Below are 20,667 nucleotides of genomic sequence, written 5' to 3'. Positions count from 1 at the left end.
TGAGCATGATGTCGGAATTCTTTTAAATTTCAGGTCATTAGAAAGTCCTCCACTATATAGTTTTCTAGTAGCTAGGGATTATGGGAATTTGAACATCACCCAACTTATTCTGACGTAGAGAAAAGCAGTTTTGTGACACTTTTAGTTGCGTTGCAAATCAGCGCAAATCTCCTTTCTCCACGTCAGAACTGATTGAAAATACAATCGTTGTGTAAACAGTTATAGTAGCTCTAAAAGAATGTTTTATTTTGAAACTGCTGTAGTGTTAAAAGGCTAACATTATTAGTCACTGTGAAACTGATGGGGGCTTGTCCGGGAAAAAAGACTTTTTTTTTTTTTTTAATTAAATGTTATAATACTCTATCTTCATCCAATAGTGGTTCTTAAATGGTCAAAACACATAATAATAGAATTGATAATAAAGATGAAAGGCTACACTGTAAAAAATGAAACATTAGATCAATTAACAAAAGTTCTGTAATTTATACGTTTAAAAATATTAGTTTTTATCAAATGAAGTTTTTAAGTTGAGTAAACTATTAAATCTACATTTTTAGTTTGATGAAAACTCATTATTTTAAATGTAACAAACTACATAACTTTTTTTGATTAATTTCACTTTTTCAGTGTACTTTTTTCAACACCTAATTTTTGTTTTTACTACATTATTTGTTTAAACGATCAGGTATTTTTCTGTTTTAAGGGATTGTTAAACATTTATAAGTCTCAGATAAATATCCACTAGATCTGTTTTGTTAGATACATGAATAACCTAATAAAATACTACATATACTAGTATATATTTAACTATTAACAGTGCAAGTTGTCTAGATAAATAAGTAGTTAAAACCCTTTAAAAAACAAGCTTCTACAAAATGTTGAAAATACACAAATACATTTTTATTTAAAGTCATTTTGTTTTTGTTGTTTAAGGCAACTGCCTGATTTTTATTTTTTTAAATAAATCTCTCCTTTTATTTTAGTTTAATCCACTACTTTAAAACAATGCTCTCAGAACAGAAAAACAGTTTTTTTTAATGGGAATTGTCAAATAAATATATAGTAAATTTAACTGTATTGAATTAAAAATCAAATTTAACCTCTAATTGTTTGTTTTGTGGTTTAAAAAGTGCTAATAACTGATACAAACATCACTCAGTCAGCAAACAAGTGAACGTCAGGCAAACTGAACATCTATGAGGACAAATTCATGGAATTATATCATTGTGCAAAAAAAATAGAAAAATGTACTTTGGCATAAATGCATGAATGTCTGTGCACAGATTTATCACTTAGACATCACAAGTATACAGTTTTTAATTTAATAAACCTCATTAAGGCATTTTCATACTCTTTTTAATAATCCATGTAATAAAAGTGGATACTTGTTTGAATATGTTATTACTAACTGTTTACATAATACACTCTGCTAAAGTCAGACACATTAATGCAAATGGAAGCTGAATTTGTTCTCCAACTGTCTCTGAGTTTGTTAATTTACATTTTACACATAAGATTAATATTCAGGTTGGGACCAATGATGAAAGAAGAATTAACAGAGTATAAGTAACTGGGAAACTTATAAGCCAGTGTGGCTCAAAACTGAAAACATAAAGGCGTAAATAGGAGATTGAGAGAAAACAGACAGTTTTCCAGCAGAAACAAAAGAGAACAATCACCTTCCTCTGTTTCTGGAAGAAGTTAAACTGTCTCTTTTTTTATTGGTAGTTTTAATTTATGCAAGACCCACTTTGATTTAAAAAAATATATATGTGTGTGTGTATATATGTTTTTTTGGTGCTTTTATCATGTGATAATAGAGGACATATCTAAAGAAAATTAAGATTCAAATATAGAGTTTTTCTACATTCAAATCATTCAAAACTAAGAGAAGGTAAAAAAAAAATATTCTAAAAGAGATTCTAGTTGTGTCAAAGAAGCTACAACCGACATGCTACAGGCTAGCCTCGTTTCCACAGAATGGTCCGGTCTTTACGTCATCGTAGTCGGATGACTACAAAAGCGACAACAATGGAGCTCATCATTTTATTGCTTTACTTTTCGTATATTTTGTATGACAGAAATGTAAAGTAGCGGGTGGCTAAGAAGAATATCGGCGTTGGAGACGTTAGCTTAAATGAGCGCTATAGTGGCGCTTTCTAATGTCGTCATCACTTTCTGCCCCCAACCGTTCTGACCCACTTTTTGATGGACCTACAGCTGATGGGGGCCCCCTAGTGGTTCGGGTCAGTACTGTTTAATGCAGAAGTGTTAAACTAATTTTGGTTGGTTGGTGGGCCACATTCAACCCTTCTGATCTCAAGTGGGCTGAACCAGCAACGTTATAGCAAAATAACCAACTTGTTATCTGTAGCTTTGTTTTTGTTAGTTGGAAAAAATGCCTCAACCAACTTAGAAGCTTAATCACTTATTATAATTATTATTATCCTTTCCACAATTACATTTTGTTAATTGTGATGTCACACCTGATAATTTTTAATGCAACTTAACAGCGGTGAAGCTGGCAGAGAACCAAACTACTTCTTACCCAGATGTGGAACGTTGTTTATTTCTTGATCTCTTGTTATGTCAGTATTTCTCTTCCTTTGCTTCCCCTAGTGGTGGAGTTGTGCATTGCGGCCATTTCTTTAAATAATAACTTGTCACAGGAACGGGCTACAAACTTGCTTTTTTTCCCCTTCTTTTTCCAACATTCTTATATTTTTTCTCTTCAAAACTGGGCCGGATTAAATCATCTGGCGAGCTGGGGGGATGGATGTTAGAGACCCCTGGTTTAATGGATCCACTTTACAATGGAAACACACAAATATCAGACCTTATCCTACCGGACCGTTCAGTGGAAACAAGGGTTTATGTCCTTGAAAGTGATACAAGATTTTTTTGTTTTAGTTAAAAAATCATAAATAAAAGACTCAGGAGAATGTTTTTAAAATGGTGGTTGAAGTGCTACTTCACTCGAGTCCAGCGTTTGAACTCCTGTTGAGGAAGTGTTGACCTGACGTCCTGAAATGATTGATAAGTTCTTCCAATTAAACAACATTTTTCTGTCTATTGTTGCAACAAATATGTATCTATATTTATCTTTATTTGAGATTTATTTTAGCATCAACCTGCCAAAGAACCACAGATAGAAATTAACCTGAGGCTAAAATCTGGTATATTTACATTTGTATAAATGTTCATTAATATGCATAGTCCTTTAGACAATCCAAAGCTTTATATTTTCTTAACCTTTATATCCCTTTTGGGGTCAAGGGGTTGGAGAAGTCTATCCTTTCAACTGTTCGGCAGGTCACCAGTCTGTCACTCCCACATTCACACTTTAGAATAATTAACCCATGAACATGTTGTTGGTTACTGTGAGTGTCCCCTGGTGCACATTTGTGACACTTTAGAGTAGCCAATTAGGCTATGAAGCATGTTTTTGGACCGTGGAAGGCCTGCAGAAAACCCAAACTCCACACAGAAAAGTCCCAGCTGGGATTTGAACCAGTGTGTCTTAGTGTGAGGTGAGAGTGCCAACCACTCCACCACCAAAACTGAGATATTTGATTCCACTTCCTGGCAATTATCCCTTCAGACCGACCAACACATCTCTCTAATAACAGATTTCAGTGAACATGTCGTGTTCCTATGATACCGACACTCTCAGGACAAACAACATATGTACAGTTGGACTCCTGCTACATTCATTTCCTGATGTTTTCGTAGACATTTATGTCAAAACATCGTCATGGATCAGTGACTCATCAGTAAGAAAAACAAACACAGAAATAAATGCAGGAATCAACAAAAGAACACAGTAAAACCACGTCATCCAGTGATGAGTCACTGCTGAACGCTTCACTGCGTCTGCTCCCGGTTAGAACGGACACTTCCTGTCTCTGAGGCAGACGGCATTTCACACGCCGGAGATTATTATTTTATTTTCACAGCCACACAATTCTTCTGAATAGGTCTCAGTTGCTTTGTAGCTAAAGGCTACAGAGTTACTTTTTAGTATTTTATCCCAAATTAATTATACGTTTTTCTTTAAAATGTTTCTTGTAGAATGAGATTAGAGTTAAAATTTTAATTAAATTTGCTCACAGCTTAATTTAAATAACTTGATTATGTCCAGATGGATAAAATCTGAGCAGAAATCCATGAAAACTCAAGAAAATAGCATTTAATGAAACACTGTAAAAACTGCATCTTTAGTGAGCAACTGTCTTGAAAGAAATATAATGAAAGAAAAAAAATCAATTTTCTTAAGACCATTTTCCTGATCCCTTTGACAGATTTTCTTATGCATTTGATGATTTTTTCTTTTCAATTTGGGGATTTTTGATTTATTTTGGGGGAGGGGGAGGAGCTATATCTGCATCAAATGCATCTTTTAAGGTGTTTATCCACATTATCTCCATTTGATGGTGTGTTCCTTCAATTTGCATGATGAAAAACCCATTTGAATCAAATACTTTTAATAAGATTTTTGTATTATTCTAAAATGAATATTCTTTAAAAGCCTTTCATGTAACAAATCCACTCTGGAACATGCATACATATTAGTTTAGGAAAAAAAATCACTTGAATAACATAGTTTCAGATTACCTGTCCACAATTAGGAACTCAATATTTGAGAATACTTTGCATTTTAAGAAGAATTATCTAACAAAACAAAAAATAAAGAGAGAATTTTATCAGCAAAGCCAATATCGTTTGATTCTTTTTAAATAAAGTGTTGTTTCAATCTCTTTTTTTTGTCGCCTCTTAGGCAGGACTCCCTTGTAAAAGAGATTTCTTATATTCTCAATTTCCAGGTTAAATGAATGTTAATAAATAAAAAATAAATACCTTTAAAAACAAACCTCAGGTCTATCAGCTCTCTAGGGTGTGAGAGCTTTCAGGGTGAAGACACTGAGGTTTGAGAGGTTATTGTAACCCTGTGGTTTCAATAGTTGCCATGGAGACCATTTGAAGTGAGTCTTCTATTTCAAATTATTTAAGTTTTCTGATGATAAATACATATGTTTTGTGTATTTATACATATAATTGGATGTGGAAATGTGGCTAAAGTAAAAATACATCATTGTAGTTGTTGTGCTGACAGTGTAAATGTTTTATGATGACGGATTTTAAATTAAATCTAACATCAACTGGATCAAAAGACTTCCATGAATAACAATAAAGAAAAATCTGTATTTCTCTGGTCTGCAGAATCCTGCAGCTCTACGCTTCGTCTGAATGTTATCTGGACTGTCAGGGAGTAAAGGTGGGAGGTCAGAGGTTCAGTCGAGCTGTGTGGAGGCTAAAGCTCCACCGCCACGCTCTCGCTCTCATTCCACCTTAAATGACCGTCACGAGAAGAGCAGATAATGGCAATGAAGCCGAGCGCGGACGCTGATGATCGTAATGATGATAATGGAGCTGAAAGGCTGCTCTGCTGCCGTCCTGACATCCACAAATGTCAAAGAAAAAAAAAAGCTACAGATCCTGATTTATATCTGCAGCTCAACATAATGTTTGAAATATTATATATTTGTGGGATATTTACTGAGATTGTCATATCAAATTTGGTCTTATTGTACCTTTTTAACAGGAAGTTTAAAAAAAGAGGAAATTTTGGATCAAATTTCACTATTTTCCCTTTTTTATTAGATATGTTCAAATAATTGTTTTAATTTAATTATTTTACATCAGTTTCACCTAAGCCAAATATTTTACTCACTATGATGCTTCTAACCGTGTTGAATAGTTGAAAACTATTATGGTTTTCCTTCAGACATTAAATATTAGGGGTAAAAATAAAAAATTGATTCAGTTATGTATTGATATATTTAGTTTGCCTATGCTTGTATCCATTTAAAAGGCTGACAAGAATATATTTAATTGATTATTCATGAGCGTTCTTCGTTTCTGTTTTCATATAATATGTGTAGAATATGTATCGTATTACCAGGTTGTTATCAATACACACCCCTATTAAATATAGTGATCAAACGTCCATACCGCTATCCCTACTGTGCCCTACAAATTTATATTTTGTATTTTTCAGTTTAGCCTCCAATAAACCTTCATGGTGACAGTTAAGAAATTATGTTTATAATATTGTTTTTTGCCATTTCCCCTCAAATAAGAAATAAAGCTCCAAAAATTGCCTGCAAGTGAGGTGGGTGGTGCATTTTTCTTTATACCATTGCTGTGACAACCCCAAGGAGATTTCAATAACTATCACTAAAAAATACCTTTACAATTTTGTCATGTCAAACCTTAAAAACTTAGCAAGGAACAAACCTTCATTGTGGCAGAGAGCAACTTCTGATCTTAGCAAACAGCCGTTATCTCGAGGCTGAAAACCTTAAAAACTTCTAAATACCAATTTATTGAGAATAAAATCTTGCAAAGTAGTGAAACTACTGAGGAGCATGTCCAATTTTTCCAGTAAAATGACTGTAAAAAGCTATGTGTCATCAGCTTAACTATTACGCTTAAACCGGTACAAATCATAGACTAGAGTTTAGTTCGCTCATCCCAACAACTTGCCGAGTGTGTTTTGATCGGATTACTTTTGGTGTTTTGTAGGACTTTATAAGATGAGAGTCAATGACAAACTGCTCTGTTGTGACACCAGCCTCTAGTGGTCCTTTGAGGAACTGCAACATTTGGTACAGACATTTTAAAGGAACATGGGGGCTCGTTGTAAACATCAGTTTCTATAGAAACTCTGAAAAGTTAGCTAAAAGTAGCACAATAATAATAACACTTATTTTTCAATCTCAGCCGAGAAGAAAAGACTACCACGGTAATCGATCCTCCATGAACGCATCTTAGTTACTGCCCTCCTTGTACTACAGCTGCTGTGTCCCTGCAGTGGTTTAACTCAGTCTTCTGGATCACCGGCTCCATCTCTGGAACATCGGCTGGTATCGTTGTTCTATATCCTACAAGTGTCAGGTTGAGACAAATGGATCTAAGATAACACAAGAATTTATTCACTAGTGAGTAAGAGAACTGAATCCATCTGAGGGCATCTAGGACACAGGGATGGAAGGACAGACAGGCATTTGTAGGTGAGTAGGGGCGAGAAATGTTTGAAGGGAGAAAAGAGAATCACTGACGGGTAGTTATGAACAGTAAAACTGAGATCTCAATGCTGTATCTCTTAAAGTATCCATAGAGAACTAGAAATTGGATCACTGTTGGATGTGACGTACCCTAGTGAGGCTTTGATGTGTGTCGAGTGGTGGAGGGGGCATTTCCTGGATTTGTTTATCGAGGCTACACAGCATGTAGGGGAAGAACTGAAATGATGACGTCTGAAGTTTCGTTGATTAGCCACACCACTTGACTAATTAAGAGAGTGGTTTTGAATTTGAATAATAAAACCTTCAGGCTCCATTCAAATGTGGGTCTTTGATGGGAAAAATGCAGTTAGACCCAATCTGAATTCTTCCCTTCTCCCCAGCCTTTCTCCCTTCGTCTTTATTTGAAGGGAGAGTTTAAGTCCAAGGGTGTCTGGGAAATGTATTTTTAAAATCTGACCCTCCCCCACGAGGCTAAACCGTTTCGCGCTAAGAAGCGCTTTTCTTCACATGGGTGTGCTCTGAAGATCAGATGTTTACATTGAATAATAAGTAATGACTTTTTGTTGTAACATGACCTTTTTAAAGTAATAAAACTGCTGTTTTTATGTATATTCAAGCGCTGGAAGTTCCGCGCTAACGCTAGCGGAATGGCGATTATTGGTGACGTCATCTACGAAAATCTGAGATAATTTTTTCATAACTCTCCGTTTGGAGGGCTAAATAAAGGGAAGGGAGAAGGGAAGAATTCGGATTGGGCCTTAGTGAGAGTGAGAGCTTTGAGATTTACGAGAAATAATAATCAACGGCCACATTAAGTTAAAGTCCCATTGGTTGTCACTCATCTATGTGTGTGGAATTTGTTCTCCCATTTGTTGACCCATCCCCTGAGGAAGGGGTGAGCTGCAGACACAGCTGCACTAGGGAATCATTCTTTGTTTTAACCTCCAATCCAACGCTTTTAATGCTGAGTGTCAAGCAAGGATGCACGGTTCCCATTTTTAAAGTCTTTGGTATGACTCACCCTGGATTTGAACGCACGACCACCCAGTCTTAGGGTGAACACTCTTCCACAAAGCTGCTGAGCTGGTTATCTCTCAGTTGATGTCCTACTAGAGCAAATGAAGCCTCATGAAGCTTTGTGCCACATGTAGCTCTCTGGCTGAAGATGAAAAAAAATTATAGCATTTTTTTAAAGTAAGATTGATTTAATTATCATTTACTGTGTAAATGCTTTAAATCATTCACACAGTAAATTCTGCTTGTATATTTGGTATTTATAAAGTGTATAGTTTTTGAAATAGTGAGCAGAATACAAATGAGAAAGACTTCAAATGTCAACATTTTAAGTAGAGTAGCAACAAGACTTTAAATATATTTATGGTCTATGTTTTCATATTTTACAGTAATTTTAAAAAATGTTGGAGTTTACCTGATATTTTAGCAACATGCTAACATTTTTGGCTAATTTATTATCTACTGAACTTTTAGGGTAATTTAGAGCTTCCATTATAGCAGCATGCTAATGTTTTTGACTAATTTTGTTTTTTTTTTTGGCTAAATTGACACCCATGAGTTTTTTTAATGCTAATTTGGACTTTAGTTAATATTTTAGAAATATGCAAAACGGTTTTGGCTAATTTGTTATTTACTGGTATGTTTAGGTTAATTTAGAGTTTAGCTTCTATTTAGCATTTATTAGCAATTTTAAATATCTAGTTTTGTATTTTTTACTTTGTTCATGCCAAAAAAACAGACATAATTCTAATTTATTTAAAATAAAGGTAATAAATGCAGATAAAAAAATAGTAAAATGAATAAATGAAAATAATAAAAAAAAATAAAAAATTAAAAAGGCTAAAAAAAGACTATGTGGCTCCATTTAGGTTTTGATCAGTAGAAAAAAAAAAAAAAACACCAAGTGGCTCTTTTATAGTTAAAGTTTGCCGACCTCTGAACTAGATGAAAGACTTCAATGCTTTATGAAGCCTCATTTGACCATTACTTGTTAAAAATAAAGGAAAGTGGCAGACACATTCAACAACCCTTTACTGGGAAACAAACGAGAGCTTGACATATGAGGACAGGTGGACGGAGAGGTGCTGGAGACGGCCTTCCATCCTCCTGTGGTAATTATGCAAATGAGCTGTCAGTTTATCACAGGTGGAGACGAGGGGCAGGACCTTGACAAGTATATTAACATACAAACTGCCAGTAATGTAAAAAAAAAAAAAAGAGCGGTCGTTTACCAAGAATCTGTCTGTGTTCAAGTCCAGGTCTGCATGGTGGTTGCCATAGCGACCCTTTTATGCTGCATCCTTCAGACTCTGAATCCTTTTATCTGATGGTTTATCGCTGTAAAAGTTTTATCTGTTTGTTTTGAGAGCGAGAGGAACATGATTGGCTTTTCTGTTCCTGCTCTTGAACACATACCAAGCCCAAAAAAAAAAAAAGATTACAGTTAGAATTTTTCTCCCTTAATCTGCCTCACCGCCACTGTGATTCCATAAATAAATGAATGGAAACAGTCTTCCCCACTCTGGGGATTTGTTGCTTTTTTTAAATATGTAACATGAAGACAAGATTTTCTCATTTGTGAGGTTTGAGTTAAAAGGTTTTTCCCCAGAGGCTGCGCTGTGCAGAGACCTCATCGCAGAGATTTCTCCTAATGAATCGGAGGTGTTCAAAGTGATGACATGTTTGACAGGCCTGAGACCTTCACAAACAGCAGGGAGGGAAGGAGATGCGTGGGCGGAGGAGAGAGGGCAGAGATTAGTCATCGAGGGGAGGCTGCTTTGACCAAGGGATGGATGGGCGGATGGATGGAGGGATGATGGATGGATGGATGGATGGATGGATGGATGGATGGATGATGGATGATGGATGATGGATGGATGATGGATGGATGATGGATGGATGATGGATGGAGGGATGGACGATGTTAGAGGCAGAATCTGTGCTATACTTTTAGTGGCATCACAGTCTCATATGTTGCTAAAACTGTTCAATTTTCTGGATTATTAATGACAAAAAAGCATAATTTGTCATATACTTGATCAAGATAAAAAAAAAATCAGAATTTTTTTCTTGTGTGGATGCATGTGACCAAGACTTTAGGCCAAATGAAGTCCTTCAATGAAAAAAAAAAAGCTGTCCTTCAATGTTTTTCATCTGGATGATGCTCATAATGACGTTTTAGAAAACTGGTTTGATTTTATCTTCGTTCATTTGTCTCCTGGTGTTTCTGCTGTGCCACAGATGTGCTTGACTTGGGGCTGTATTTTGTGCTCCTTGCTTGTTTCTTTTTTCCAAAAAGCACAGATGCAGCATGTATGATTTAATTTTGTTCTAGTATGTTTTCTTTTTTTTTCTTTTGCTAAAGCGCGATTCTGATCATCTTTTAGTCGTCTTTTCTTATGTTTATGTCTATTCAATTCAATTCAATTTTATTTATATATCCCATATCACAAAGACAATTGCCTCATTGAGCATCATGCCGGTGATTTTAAAGAAGCAGAAGGTCATTTATAAAATATAAAAATTAACTAATTGGTAAAATAAACAGACTAAATAAAACTGTTTATCCCTGTCCTTAGACCCTAACCCTACCGGTAAGGAAAAACTCTGATTCATGAAGAAACCTTAAGGATTCCCACATGAAGGAGAGATCCTCTCCCAGGACGGACAGACGATTTACCAGAACTATTAAAGAAGAATTAGCTAATCTAACTCTACAACTACATGTTTGAATATTGTAGCAGATGGGCTTCATCAAGATGGGCCGGGGATGCGAGACGTTGCCAGAGGCGAGGTCCACTGCCAAGAACAGACGAGCCACCTGGAGTCCCTCAAACTCCGAGATACGAAACGAGCCAGTGGCGAGGTCCACTAGGAACAGGAGCACCGATGAGCCTCCCCGAAACAGAAGTCTCTCCCGCTCTCCCCGGAGTGAAGTGGGAAAGAAGAAACAACATATGAATCACACTGCACCAACAGAGGCGTGCAGAACTAAGTAATTAGTTATTTTTTATATTACTAATGAATAGAAAATGCATAGTTCTGGCAGTTTTTTATTCGAAATTCGCCTCAGAGTTGTGGGCAGGACTGTTGGCGCAGAGCAACACCGCCCCCGTTCCCCTTGCGAAGCGCTTGGAGCAGAGAGCTTTAGCCCATCCAACATAGTTCCTATGCTACAAATACCATCTTTTTCAAACTGCATTTTTATTTTTGTCTGCTCCTGATTCACCATGATTTGAACAAAAAAATACTCAGAAAATGTATTTTGAGGTGATTTTTTTTCATTTGTATCCTTCAATATGAGAAAAATTTCACAATTACAATATTAAAACACCAAAAAACCCACAATTTTCATCCAAGTGGACCTTTAAATGCATCCACTGTCATGAATCAGTCCCCTGTTTACCGTGGTTATTGCGGAAACTGTCTCCAGAGAACTAACACTTCCTGATTTTCTACACTTCATGTCCCATCAGCCCTTTTCTGCAACACCCAGAAGCCCCACATCCGGTTCTCATCAGCACTCACCCTCATCAGTATTTAGTTAGAGCGCTGAGCTCAGCTCAGTGCGAAGTCTTGTTTGTTCCACTCTGCCTGCAATGCTGAGCGTTCTCAACCCAACATGAGTTTCTGTTTCATTTGACCTGCCGTGTCTTTGACTCTGATTGTTTGCCGCCTGCCCTGACCCTCGCCTACACTCTGACGTCTCTGGTTGTTCTCTGATGTCCTCATGGTCATGTTTGACCTCTGCCTGCCTGACCCTGATTTGGCCATGTGGACTTTTAGCTGTGCTTCACTCCGGTTCTCCTGTTTGTGCCAAATAACCTTGTTTCCTCCCTCCTATCAAATACAGCAGATGTAAATTGCAATCATAAATCATTGTTTTTTTTTCTTTTTGCTATGAATGTTTTTAGTTTTTTTTCACTTTACATGTTTAGTTGAAATAAAACTTTTGCTCAGTTTTTCACTAATGACAGCACATTCTGCTGGATCGACCTGCTTTGACGACCATCAGAGAGCTGCGGGTCAGCTGCTGTTTTCCTGATCCTACAGCTCATTACGGGCTGAGAAAAGGTCAGCGGGAGCGCAGCGCGTTCCATCTGCAGCCCCTTAGCAACAGTTCCCTGCATCTGTTCAAATGCGACCGTGATTATGCTCCCCTCTCGTGAGGTCCGTTGGTGTCTCCGTTTTCCGTTTGACAGAGTCTGAACTGAAAACATCATAAAAGCCTGCAGTGCGTCCAAAGCAGCGAACCGTGATGATCTCTGCATCCATTAACTTCCTCCCGCCTGGAGCCACTGACAATTAATGTCTTCAAAACACCCTAAAGTTGACTGTTTTTAATAGTTTTAGGGCTTTTTACTGGAAAAAATGCAGCTTGTTGTGGAAAGTTTAATTTAAATGTTAAAAATGGTTAATTTTAAAAAACTTTGCGAGTTGTTTGTGGTTATAAATCAAAAAATCCTAAACCAAACATCCATTATCAAAGTAAAACACAAGGCTGGTTGTGTGATGAAAAAAACATTTTTTGGGGGGTAAAATCCTTGAGACTCTGTTCGATTTGAGTTAAATAAAGTTTTTTCTGTGTGTTTGCAGGTTGTTTATTTGAGAAGAAGCTCTGTTCCAGAGACCAGCTGTGCAGCGATGGTGAGTTCAAGTCTCACTGATCTACTCAACAAAGCTCCGCTCTGATTGGACGGATGTTTCGGATGGGAAATTGCAGCAAATTTTTCAAAATTAATGTTTAGATTTAATTTAATTAAAATTAATTTAATTAAGTTTATTATAATTTTAAAAAATCAAAAGTAATTTTAGAAGCTCCAACATAAAAAAAATGCTTTGACTTTGTTCATAAATAATGTTTAAAGTTTTCACCTTTTGATGAATGATCTGCTCTGTTTGGGGAGATCAGGGACATCAATGTAACATTTTGGACTTTCTTCTCTTTGCTGTTGTAACAGTTACAGAATATAAGTGAATAATAAAAAGTGAAACCAGATTGCTGTCAGATCTGCAGCATTCTGGCTCCAGGTTGGGATTCCCTTCCACTTACAGCAAAAGTAGAATGAAGGGACTTTGAGTTCTGTATCCCTCCGCCGGTAAGGTAAGCCGTATCGCTCTGTGCCCCATAGGAGAAACTCTTTTCTTCATGTAGACGTTTACATTTAAATGTTAGTAATAACTTGTTGTAGATCGACCTTTTTAAAGTTAGTAAACCAATGTTGTTATTTCAGAGCGCTAGCAGTTCCGCGTTAACGTAGCTGACCGGCGACTTTTGATGATGTCATCGACTATTTATCCATAACTCTCTATTTGGAGGGCTAAATGTAGGGAGAAGCCGTAGGATTCGGTCTAAGTCCCTAGCCTGGATTAAATACATTGTTGTGTCAGGAAAGATGTAAAACTCTCTGTTAAACCAAATGTGTGAACCAGTGAAAGCTGATTTACTGTGGCGACACCTGAAAAGATAACCTGAAAGGTGAACACTATTGAAAAAATCAAAACAATCTGGGTTGAAGTTTAGATAACAGTTGAAAATCTCAAATTTCCTGCAGTCCTTCGTTGTGTCCAATCCCCCCCCTAACCCCTAACTACTAAAAAACTATATAGTGCAGGACTATCTAGTGCCCTGGATTTTAAAAGTAATTTGGACACGATGCTCACTACTTTTCTTTTATTTTTCTAAACGCCGGATATGATGGGATTTCACAAATTGAAAATCGAATAAATACAAACCTTTCACGACATTTATTTATGACTCCACTGTGTTCTGATGGTGAAAATGTGGACGGTTCATTCAAATATTACATTTAAACACGTTTTTCTGTTCCAAATTGTTCAACTGCAATGCATTGTGGTCTATATTCACTAATCTAGAGACTATCGATGTACGCTAGTTTTTCGCAAAGACTTCTGGGTAATTTGTAGTCCACTCGAGTTGGAATTTTTCGACTCGGACAGCACTAGAAAATAGCAAACGCACCATAAAGGGATTACGGGGGATTTGGACACAACCCAGGACTTAGTCTGGCCTCACTGCACCAGGACAAATTAGCCTTTAATGGTCCACAGCAAAGCTGGAGCAGACATTTTGGTCCAAAATGATGGTCTGCATTAAATGAAAGGTCCATAGCAACCACGTCTCTCTCTTATACATTTATATGTAGCAGTCAAAGCTGGGCCCGTGAAAATCTGCCCAACACAAGAAGCTCTCAGCCCACATCTGTTGGCTCAGCTGTTGGACAGGACAAGTTAAAAAAAAAAAAAAGCTGGGCCCGTGACAAATGACAGAACCTTGAATCTTTTATCTTTTCACTGGTAAACATGTGCAGCAACTTTAACCAATCAAAACTTTATTTATATAAAAGAGCTTCTCATTCATGCACGTCTCAAAGCGCTGTACAGTTGAAAACAATAACAGACCAAAAAATAAAGAAAAAAAAAGAAAAACTCAGCCCACCCTTTACCCTTCCCTCTCCCTCCGTTAACACGCACAACAAGTTGTTATTTTCACCTATGATAATTCAGGCTATGCCTCATTTTATTTAAATTATAATAACATTTTATTGAGAATTAAACCCATTATTATGTGTTTAACTCTTTTTTTTTTTTTTTTTTTTTGGTCAAGTGAATCAAAGGTCACGTCTATGGAGCTTCGAAGTCCGACTCGCATGACTGCGAGCAGCACCACCATAAACAATTTGCTGCCCTCATAAGGTTTGCTTTGGTCGCCATGGCGACACAAGGAGAAGAAAGAGTTATGGATCTCTGTATATTCAATTAACCTCCCCATGGGAGTTGTGTGAGGATAAATACAAATATCAAATTTGTCCAAATTGAATTGTTGCTATTTGACCTTTGACCCCCAAATCTGAAGGCTAGAATCACCATAATGTGTTGCTCCTGGATCTCACATCCCTAAAACATTCAGCAGCTTTATATTCACAGTTTTTATGTGGATTTTTCCACATAGAGAATCGTGTTTTTGAACCGTGTTTGTATACCTGAGACTTCTAATGAAATCTGTCTTCGTCTCTCTGTTCAGACAGGAGAAGGATGTTTTGTGTAGAGTGTGTCCTCCTGTGTGTCTCAGAATAACAGTGAAGCTGCATTATTGATGAGAGGAAAAGCTTGTTCTTACAGGCGGAATTATTGGAGGGGCTGATCCTGTCAGTGTGTGACAAAGAAATAGAGGCGAGCTGCGCTTCATAAACGTAGGGAAAAGATCCTGAAATAGAATAATTTCTAATTGGCCTAAATTAAAAAAAAGATAATGTTATTATTTGGCCATTCACAATCAATACAATAAAACAAAAAAAATAAGCAACCTGAAATCAATTACCTTTAACATTACTCTCCAATTTGTTGTTTTATCAAGCCTTCAAAATTCAGATAAATAAATTGTAAATTTGTTCTTTCTCTATACCCAATTTTATTTATTATCTTAATAATTTGTTCTGCAATATTCACAATGGTGTTATATTGATGTTATGTGTATTACTCCACACTTCTACGCAATAAATTAAAGAATGCAAAATAGGTGAACAATATAACAGTCTCAATATCTTACCAGATAAAATAAACAAATACTTGTACAAATACATTTTTGGACACTTTAACATATAAAATGAGGTTTCAAAGACAGATTTTCATCCATATTACCCTATGGAATCTGAACTACCTTCTCAATTTTTACACCATCAATAAACAATATGACGTCATTCTTGTTTCTTTTTCACAAAATCCATAAACTTTTTTTTTTTTTTTTTTTAGCAAAGTTCAACAAAAGCTTATGTTTTTTTAAACCAATTTTTAAGTTTAATCATTTCGTTTTTCAACTTCTGTTAAATTTTAGAAATATTTTATTGAGCAAAATAAGGTCATATCATCAGTAAATAATACAAGTTTCAGTAAATTAGAGACTTCACAGATGTCAGTTATATATAATATTAAACAAATTGGGCCCAAACTTGATCCTTGTGGAACACCTTATTTAATGTCCATGTGTTTCGAAGTATTTTACATCCAGAAATCTTACAAATACATGTCCTCACATTTCTTCCCCTTTCTATTTTTAAACAGATATTTATAGTGTCTGTTACATCATTAACCTTCCACCACCATGCCTTATAGTTGGAGTGAGAAGTGTCAGTTGAAAAGCTTTTAAGAAATTTAAGTGACATTTCTCTGGAAAAATTCTGATCATTTTCCATATTCTTATTAAAAAAGTTTCTAATTTAATGAACCTGTCCTCCTTTATTGTCCTTTCAAACATTTACACATTTCATGAAATTAGACCAGTATTATTGGGGACAAAGAACTTTTTTGCAGCTTATTTGAGTATTAATTAGTCAAAGTCTGAACTGATCTTGCTAAAAAAAAAAAAAGATGACGTTGAAAAAAGTCCCACACATTTTAATTTTGTGTTGAATTTGTACCTAAAAGTATTTTTCATGGGCTGCACGGTGGCGCAGTGGTTAGCGCTCTTGCCTCACAGCGAGAAGGTCCCGGTTCAAATCCCGGCTGGGACCTTTCTGTGTGGAGTTTGCATGTTCTCCCCGTGCATGCGTGGGTTTTCACCAGGGACTCCGGCTTCCTCCCACCGTCCAAAAACATGCTTCATAGGTTCATTGGTGACTCTAAATTGTCCCTAGGTGTATCTGCGAGTGGATGTGTGTGTGATTGAGGCCCTGCAACAGACTGGCGACCTGTCTAGAGTGTACCCCGCCTTCGCCCTTCAGTAGCCGGGATAGGCTCTGGCATCCCCGCGACCCCGAAAGGGAAGAAGCGGTCTGGAAGATGAATGAATGAATGAAAAGTATTTTTCATTTTGAAGCTTTTATAATCTCAAATATTAAGCATTTCAATAAAAGTCCCTGATCAGTTGCCCATGTCATCTCTTTTGATTTTCTGTCCAAAAAAAAAAACATTTTTAATTAGATTTTTCTTTGACTTTATAGCATTTTCAATAAGATTTTCTAAATGTTTTTCCAAAGAAAACTCAGTAACAAAACAATTTTTTTCCTAGAACTAATGAACAGATTTTATAATAGAATTTTACCTGTGATCCACAAACGTAGAGCAATAAAATTCTGGTATATCTTTGCAATCTGCACTGAAAATGAGTCATAGTTGTGGATCCAAACACTTCACTTTATTTTTTTTAAATAAACGTATTCAGATGTTTAAAGAAGGCCTCAATGTTTTAATATCCGAGTACAAATTCTACCTTTTTAAATGAAAAAAAAAAGAAATATGAATCATTCTAGAATGATATCTCATTATGTCTAATAATTAACTGCAGTTTCTCCTTGTGGTGAATCCATAAAACTTATAGTTGACCTGCTGATTGAAGTGTTAAATGTTTGAGTTTTATTTTGTGATTTTTATTGCAATTTTTCATTTTTCTTATCGTTTTATTCTTCATGTTTTTGGTAAGGACTGTAGTGGTGACGGTAGTGGGGGTGGGGGGGTGGATGAAAAGAGACGTAAACAAGGTCTTCCTCCGTCAGCCGCTCTAAACCAATCGGTTCTTCACTCACCGTTTCCGTGACAACCATGACATCACTCGCCTGACGACGGTGTGTCTCCCTCTCGTGTTTGTGAGTGTTTGATGAGAGGCTGAGGGGAGGGGGAGGGGGGTGATGAGTCATCTCGACTTACTCTCTCACAATCGAACACTCAAGTGAATATTGTGTCTTCACACGGTGTGTTAGTGCGCTCAGAGCAGCCTGCTTCTCTCTGTCTGCAGACGGGCTCTTCGGACAGTGCCAGGATCCTCTCCAGGAGGCTGCCCGGTACCAAGTGTCAATCCCGGTTCTCCGCAGGCTGCAGGAGGTCCTCAAGGACCTGATGGTGCAGGGTGAGTCCGGCATAGTGGTGACAAAACACAAAATGAAGTTAGAACCTGATCCGAGTGTCCACCCGCCTGCAGGTCTGACCTGGAAGGATGATGTGACCCAAAAGGTCATCAGCCGAGAGCTGAGAAATGTTCCCACCCTTCGCCCCAAACTCCCCGACAAGTCACCCAAACAGTAAGAAAAGACACTTTAGTCATTTCAATCAGGACTCTGTGAAGGGTTCAAATGTTCTGAACTTTTTCCAGAGCTCCTGCAGACCCAGCAGACCCAGAGATGATGAAGCAGTACCTGGACTACATGGTCCTGAGCTCCCCCCACATGGACTCCTACTCCTACCACAAGGTAGGAACCATTGCACCCTCGCATACTCAGCTGCGCCCCCTGGTGGTACATGGAAGTGCTTGTTTGTGTAGCAGCCGCAGTTCGGTTACCAGGACGACGAAGAACGCTCGCTTAATTCTCTGGATGAGAACCCGTCCTTCGCTCGCTCCGGACCAGCAGGGAACTCCCTGGATCGGGACCGGCAGCTTCTGCAGGACCTGCTGGTGTCCTACCTCACCGAGCCCTCTTCCTCGTCTTCATCTTCCTCCTCCTCACCCTCTCAGTCCCTGTCGCTGCACAGAGCGCCGGTTGGAGCGGCTTCCTCGCTCTCTTCCTCCTCGCCCTTTTTTGCAGATCTGGACTTCCCGCTAGATTATGGCGAGGATTATATTTCCCAGGTCGCACAGCTCAGCAAGCAGGCTCCCCGGGAGCAGATGGAGAAGAAGGTTCAGAATGAGCATGACATCCTGTCCGGACTAGACGGTGAGACGATAAAAACACAATCCATCCTAATCCTGGAATTCTTAGTTGTTTTCCTGTTTCATGAATGATTGAATGAATGAACTATCTTTATTAAATACAAGTATGAGTAAACAAAATAGCTCTTTTATAGATAGGGAGAAAAGAGAAATACATGAAGAGAACACTGGTGGCAAAAAAGCATACATTTACTCTCTTTAGGGCAGGGTATAGCTGGAGAAAATGTGATCACTTTTACAGAAAAGCACAATTCAAAATAGATACAGGTGATTTAGAAAGAAGGGAGAGGGGTATTTGGGCCCCAGAACACCAAGTCCTGCCAGATCTGATATTGTATGACGCAAGGAGTACAAATATTGGAGGGAGGAGTGGTGGAGGAGCCCAAGGAGAGCTTATTCCATTCTCCACATACATCATATGCTTCGCTCTCTGAATGAAGATATTTTGAAGTTCTAAGGGAAAAGTACCCTCAGCTTAAGGAAGTCAGATGAAGTAACAATTCTTGACGACAGCACACTTGTTTTCCAATCCTCGAATCCTTGATTAGTCTTACAAAGTCTTTTGGTCCAAATCTTAGACAACTTGATTTAATTTTCTTCCAATTTGAGTAAAAAAATCCTCTCCCTGCAGCTACTTACTTATAGTGGCGCTGGTCCGATGTGAATACTACCGGCTGAAAGCACGTCTATGAAACCGCATATAGCACGTTCTTGAACGCATCGCACGTAGCTGGAGTAAAAGCAGTCTTAACTATGATGTCTCTTTCTACAAAGCTCCATCAGCTCACCTTTTGTTGTTTGCTGCTTTGAAACCACTAGATCAAAAGTCGTTTGATCCTACTTTCCAGAAACATGGTGATCAAACATGCAATAGGTAAACAACTGGAACAAACATGTCGAACCCCCACTGGGCCCATGGATTGACATTGGCTGTTCATGAGAATTCAACTGAGAATAGGAAGTAACCTTTGACTCCAAGAAGCCAAATTCTCTTAGACTTCTATAGAGAAATAAAGATCTATTACTCAGTTATTCTATCTATCAGAATAACAATTCTTGCTCTAATACATTTTTCTAACATGCTACTAAACCTAACTTTTTATTTATTTTTTTGTAGTGCAAGTTATTCAAATCATAAACTGACCAATCAGATGCCCAAATAATAATGTTTGAAACATTTGATTGACAGATTTGATGTAGCCCACCTTCAGGTGGTAGCAATCTCACTCTTGATTGGTGAGAATGTTTGCCATAGAAACGAGGACCGATACTGACTCGGACCAATCACTGCTTATTGATAACATCTGGCTCTAGCGTCTGTATCGTGAAATAATCAGACCTCAAACACAATCAATGATCTAGCTGCAAAAGTACAGTTCAGACACAAAGAGTCCGCTTTTCCTGTTCCGTAGTGTGGAGAATATTCTATCGAGGGATTTCAAAGACCAGCTTATAAAAACAGAAAGCCTTGAGAGGAGAGAACAAATTGTGTGTTGTTTCTAGACTAAACTTTTTGTCATTTTTATTTAACCTATAGTTTAAGTTTAAGTCTATGGTTGTGTCCGAATTCTTCCCCTAATCACTATATAGTTCGTTCGCCATTTCTAGTGCTGTCCGAAACTACTAATTCCAAAATCGAGTGCACTACAAATTTCCCAGAAGTCTTTGCGAAGAACTAGCGTACATCGATGGTCTCTAGATTACTGAATATAGACCACAATGCATTGCGGTTGAACAATTTTGAACAAAAAAAACATGTTTAAATGTAATATTTGAAGAAACCAAACACATTTTCACCATGAGAACACAGTGGAGTCATAAATAAACATTGTGAAATGTTCGTTTTTATTTAATTTTCACTTCGCAAAATTGGTGAGGACATATCCAGTTTTTAGAAAAACGAAA

General features: G+C 37.3%; 1 protein-coding gene across 1 annotated transcript in view; it reads left to right on the top strand.

Annotated features, from left to right (window-relative positions):
* LOC112156627 (receptor-type tyrosine-protein phosphatase-like N) overlaps window positions 1-20,667 on the top strand; it is a 32,407-nt gene that overhangs the window by 1,711 nt on the left and 10,029 nt on the right. Inside the window, 5 exon segments of the mRNA XM_036216446.1 lie at window positions 12,699-12,749; window positions 17,854-17,964; window positions 18,037-18,136; window positions 18,208-18,304; window positions 18,376-18,766. Of these exon segments, the coding sequence (XP_036072339.1) occupies window positions 12,699-12,749; window positions 17,854-17,964; window positions 18,037-18,136; window positions 18,208-18,304; window positions 18,376-18,766 (750 nt within the window).

The sequence above is a fragment of the Oryzias melastigma genome, linkage group LG2 (assembly GCF_002922805.2).
Source record: "Oryzias melastigma strain HK-1 linkage group LG2, ASM292280v2, whole genome shotgun sequence".
NCBI classification, from domain to species: Eukaryota; Metazoa; Chordata; class Actinopteri; order Beloniformes; family Adrianichthyidae; genus Oryzias; species Oryzias melastigma.
The sequence above is the reverse complement of the archived record's forward strand: the minus strand, read 5'-3'. Positions and strand labels throughout refer to the sequence as shown.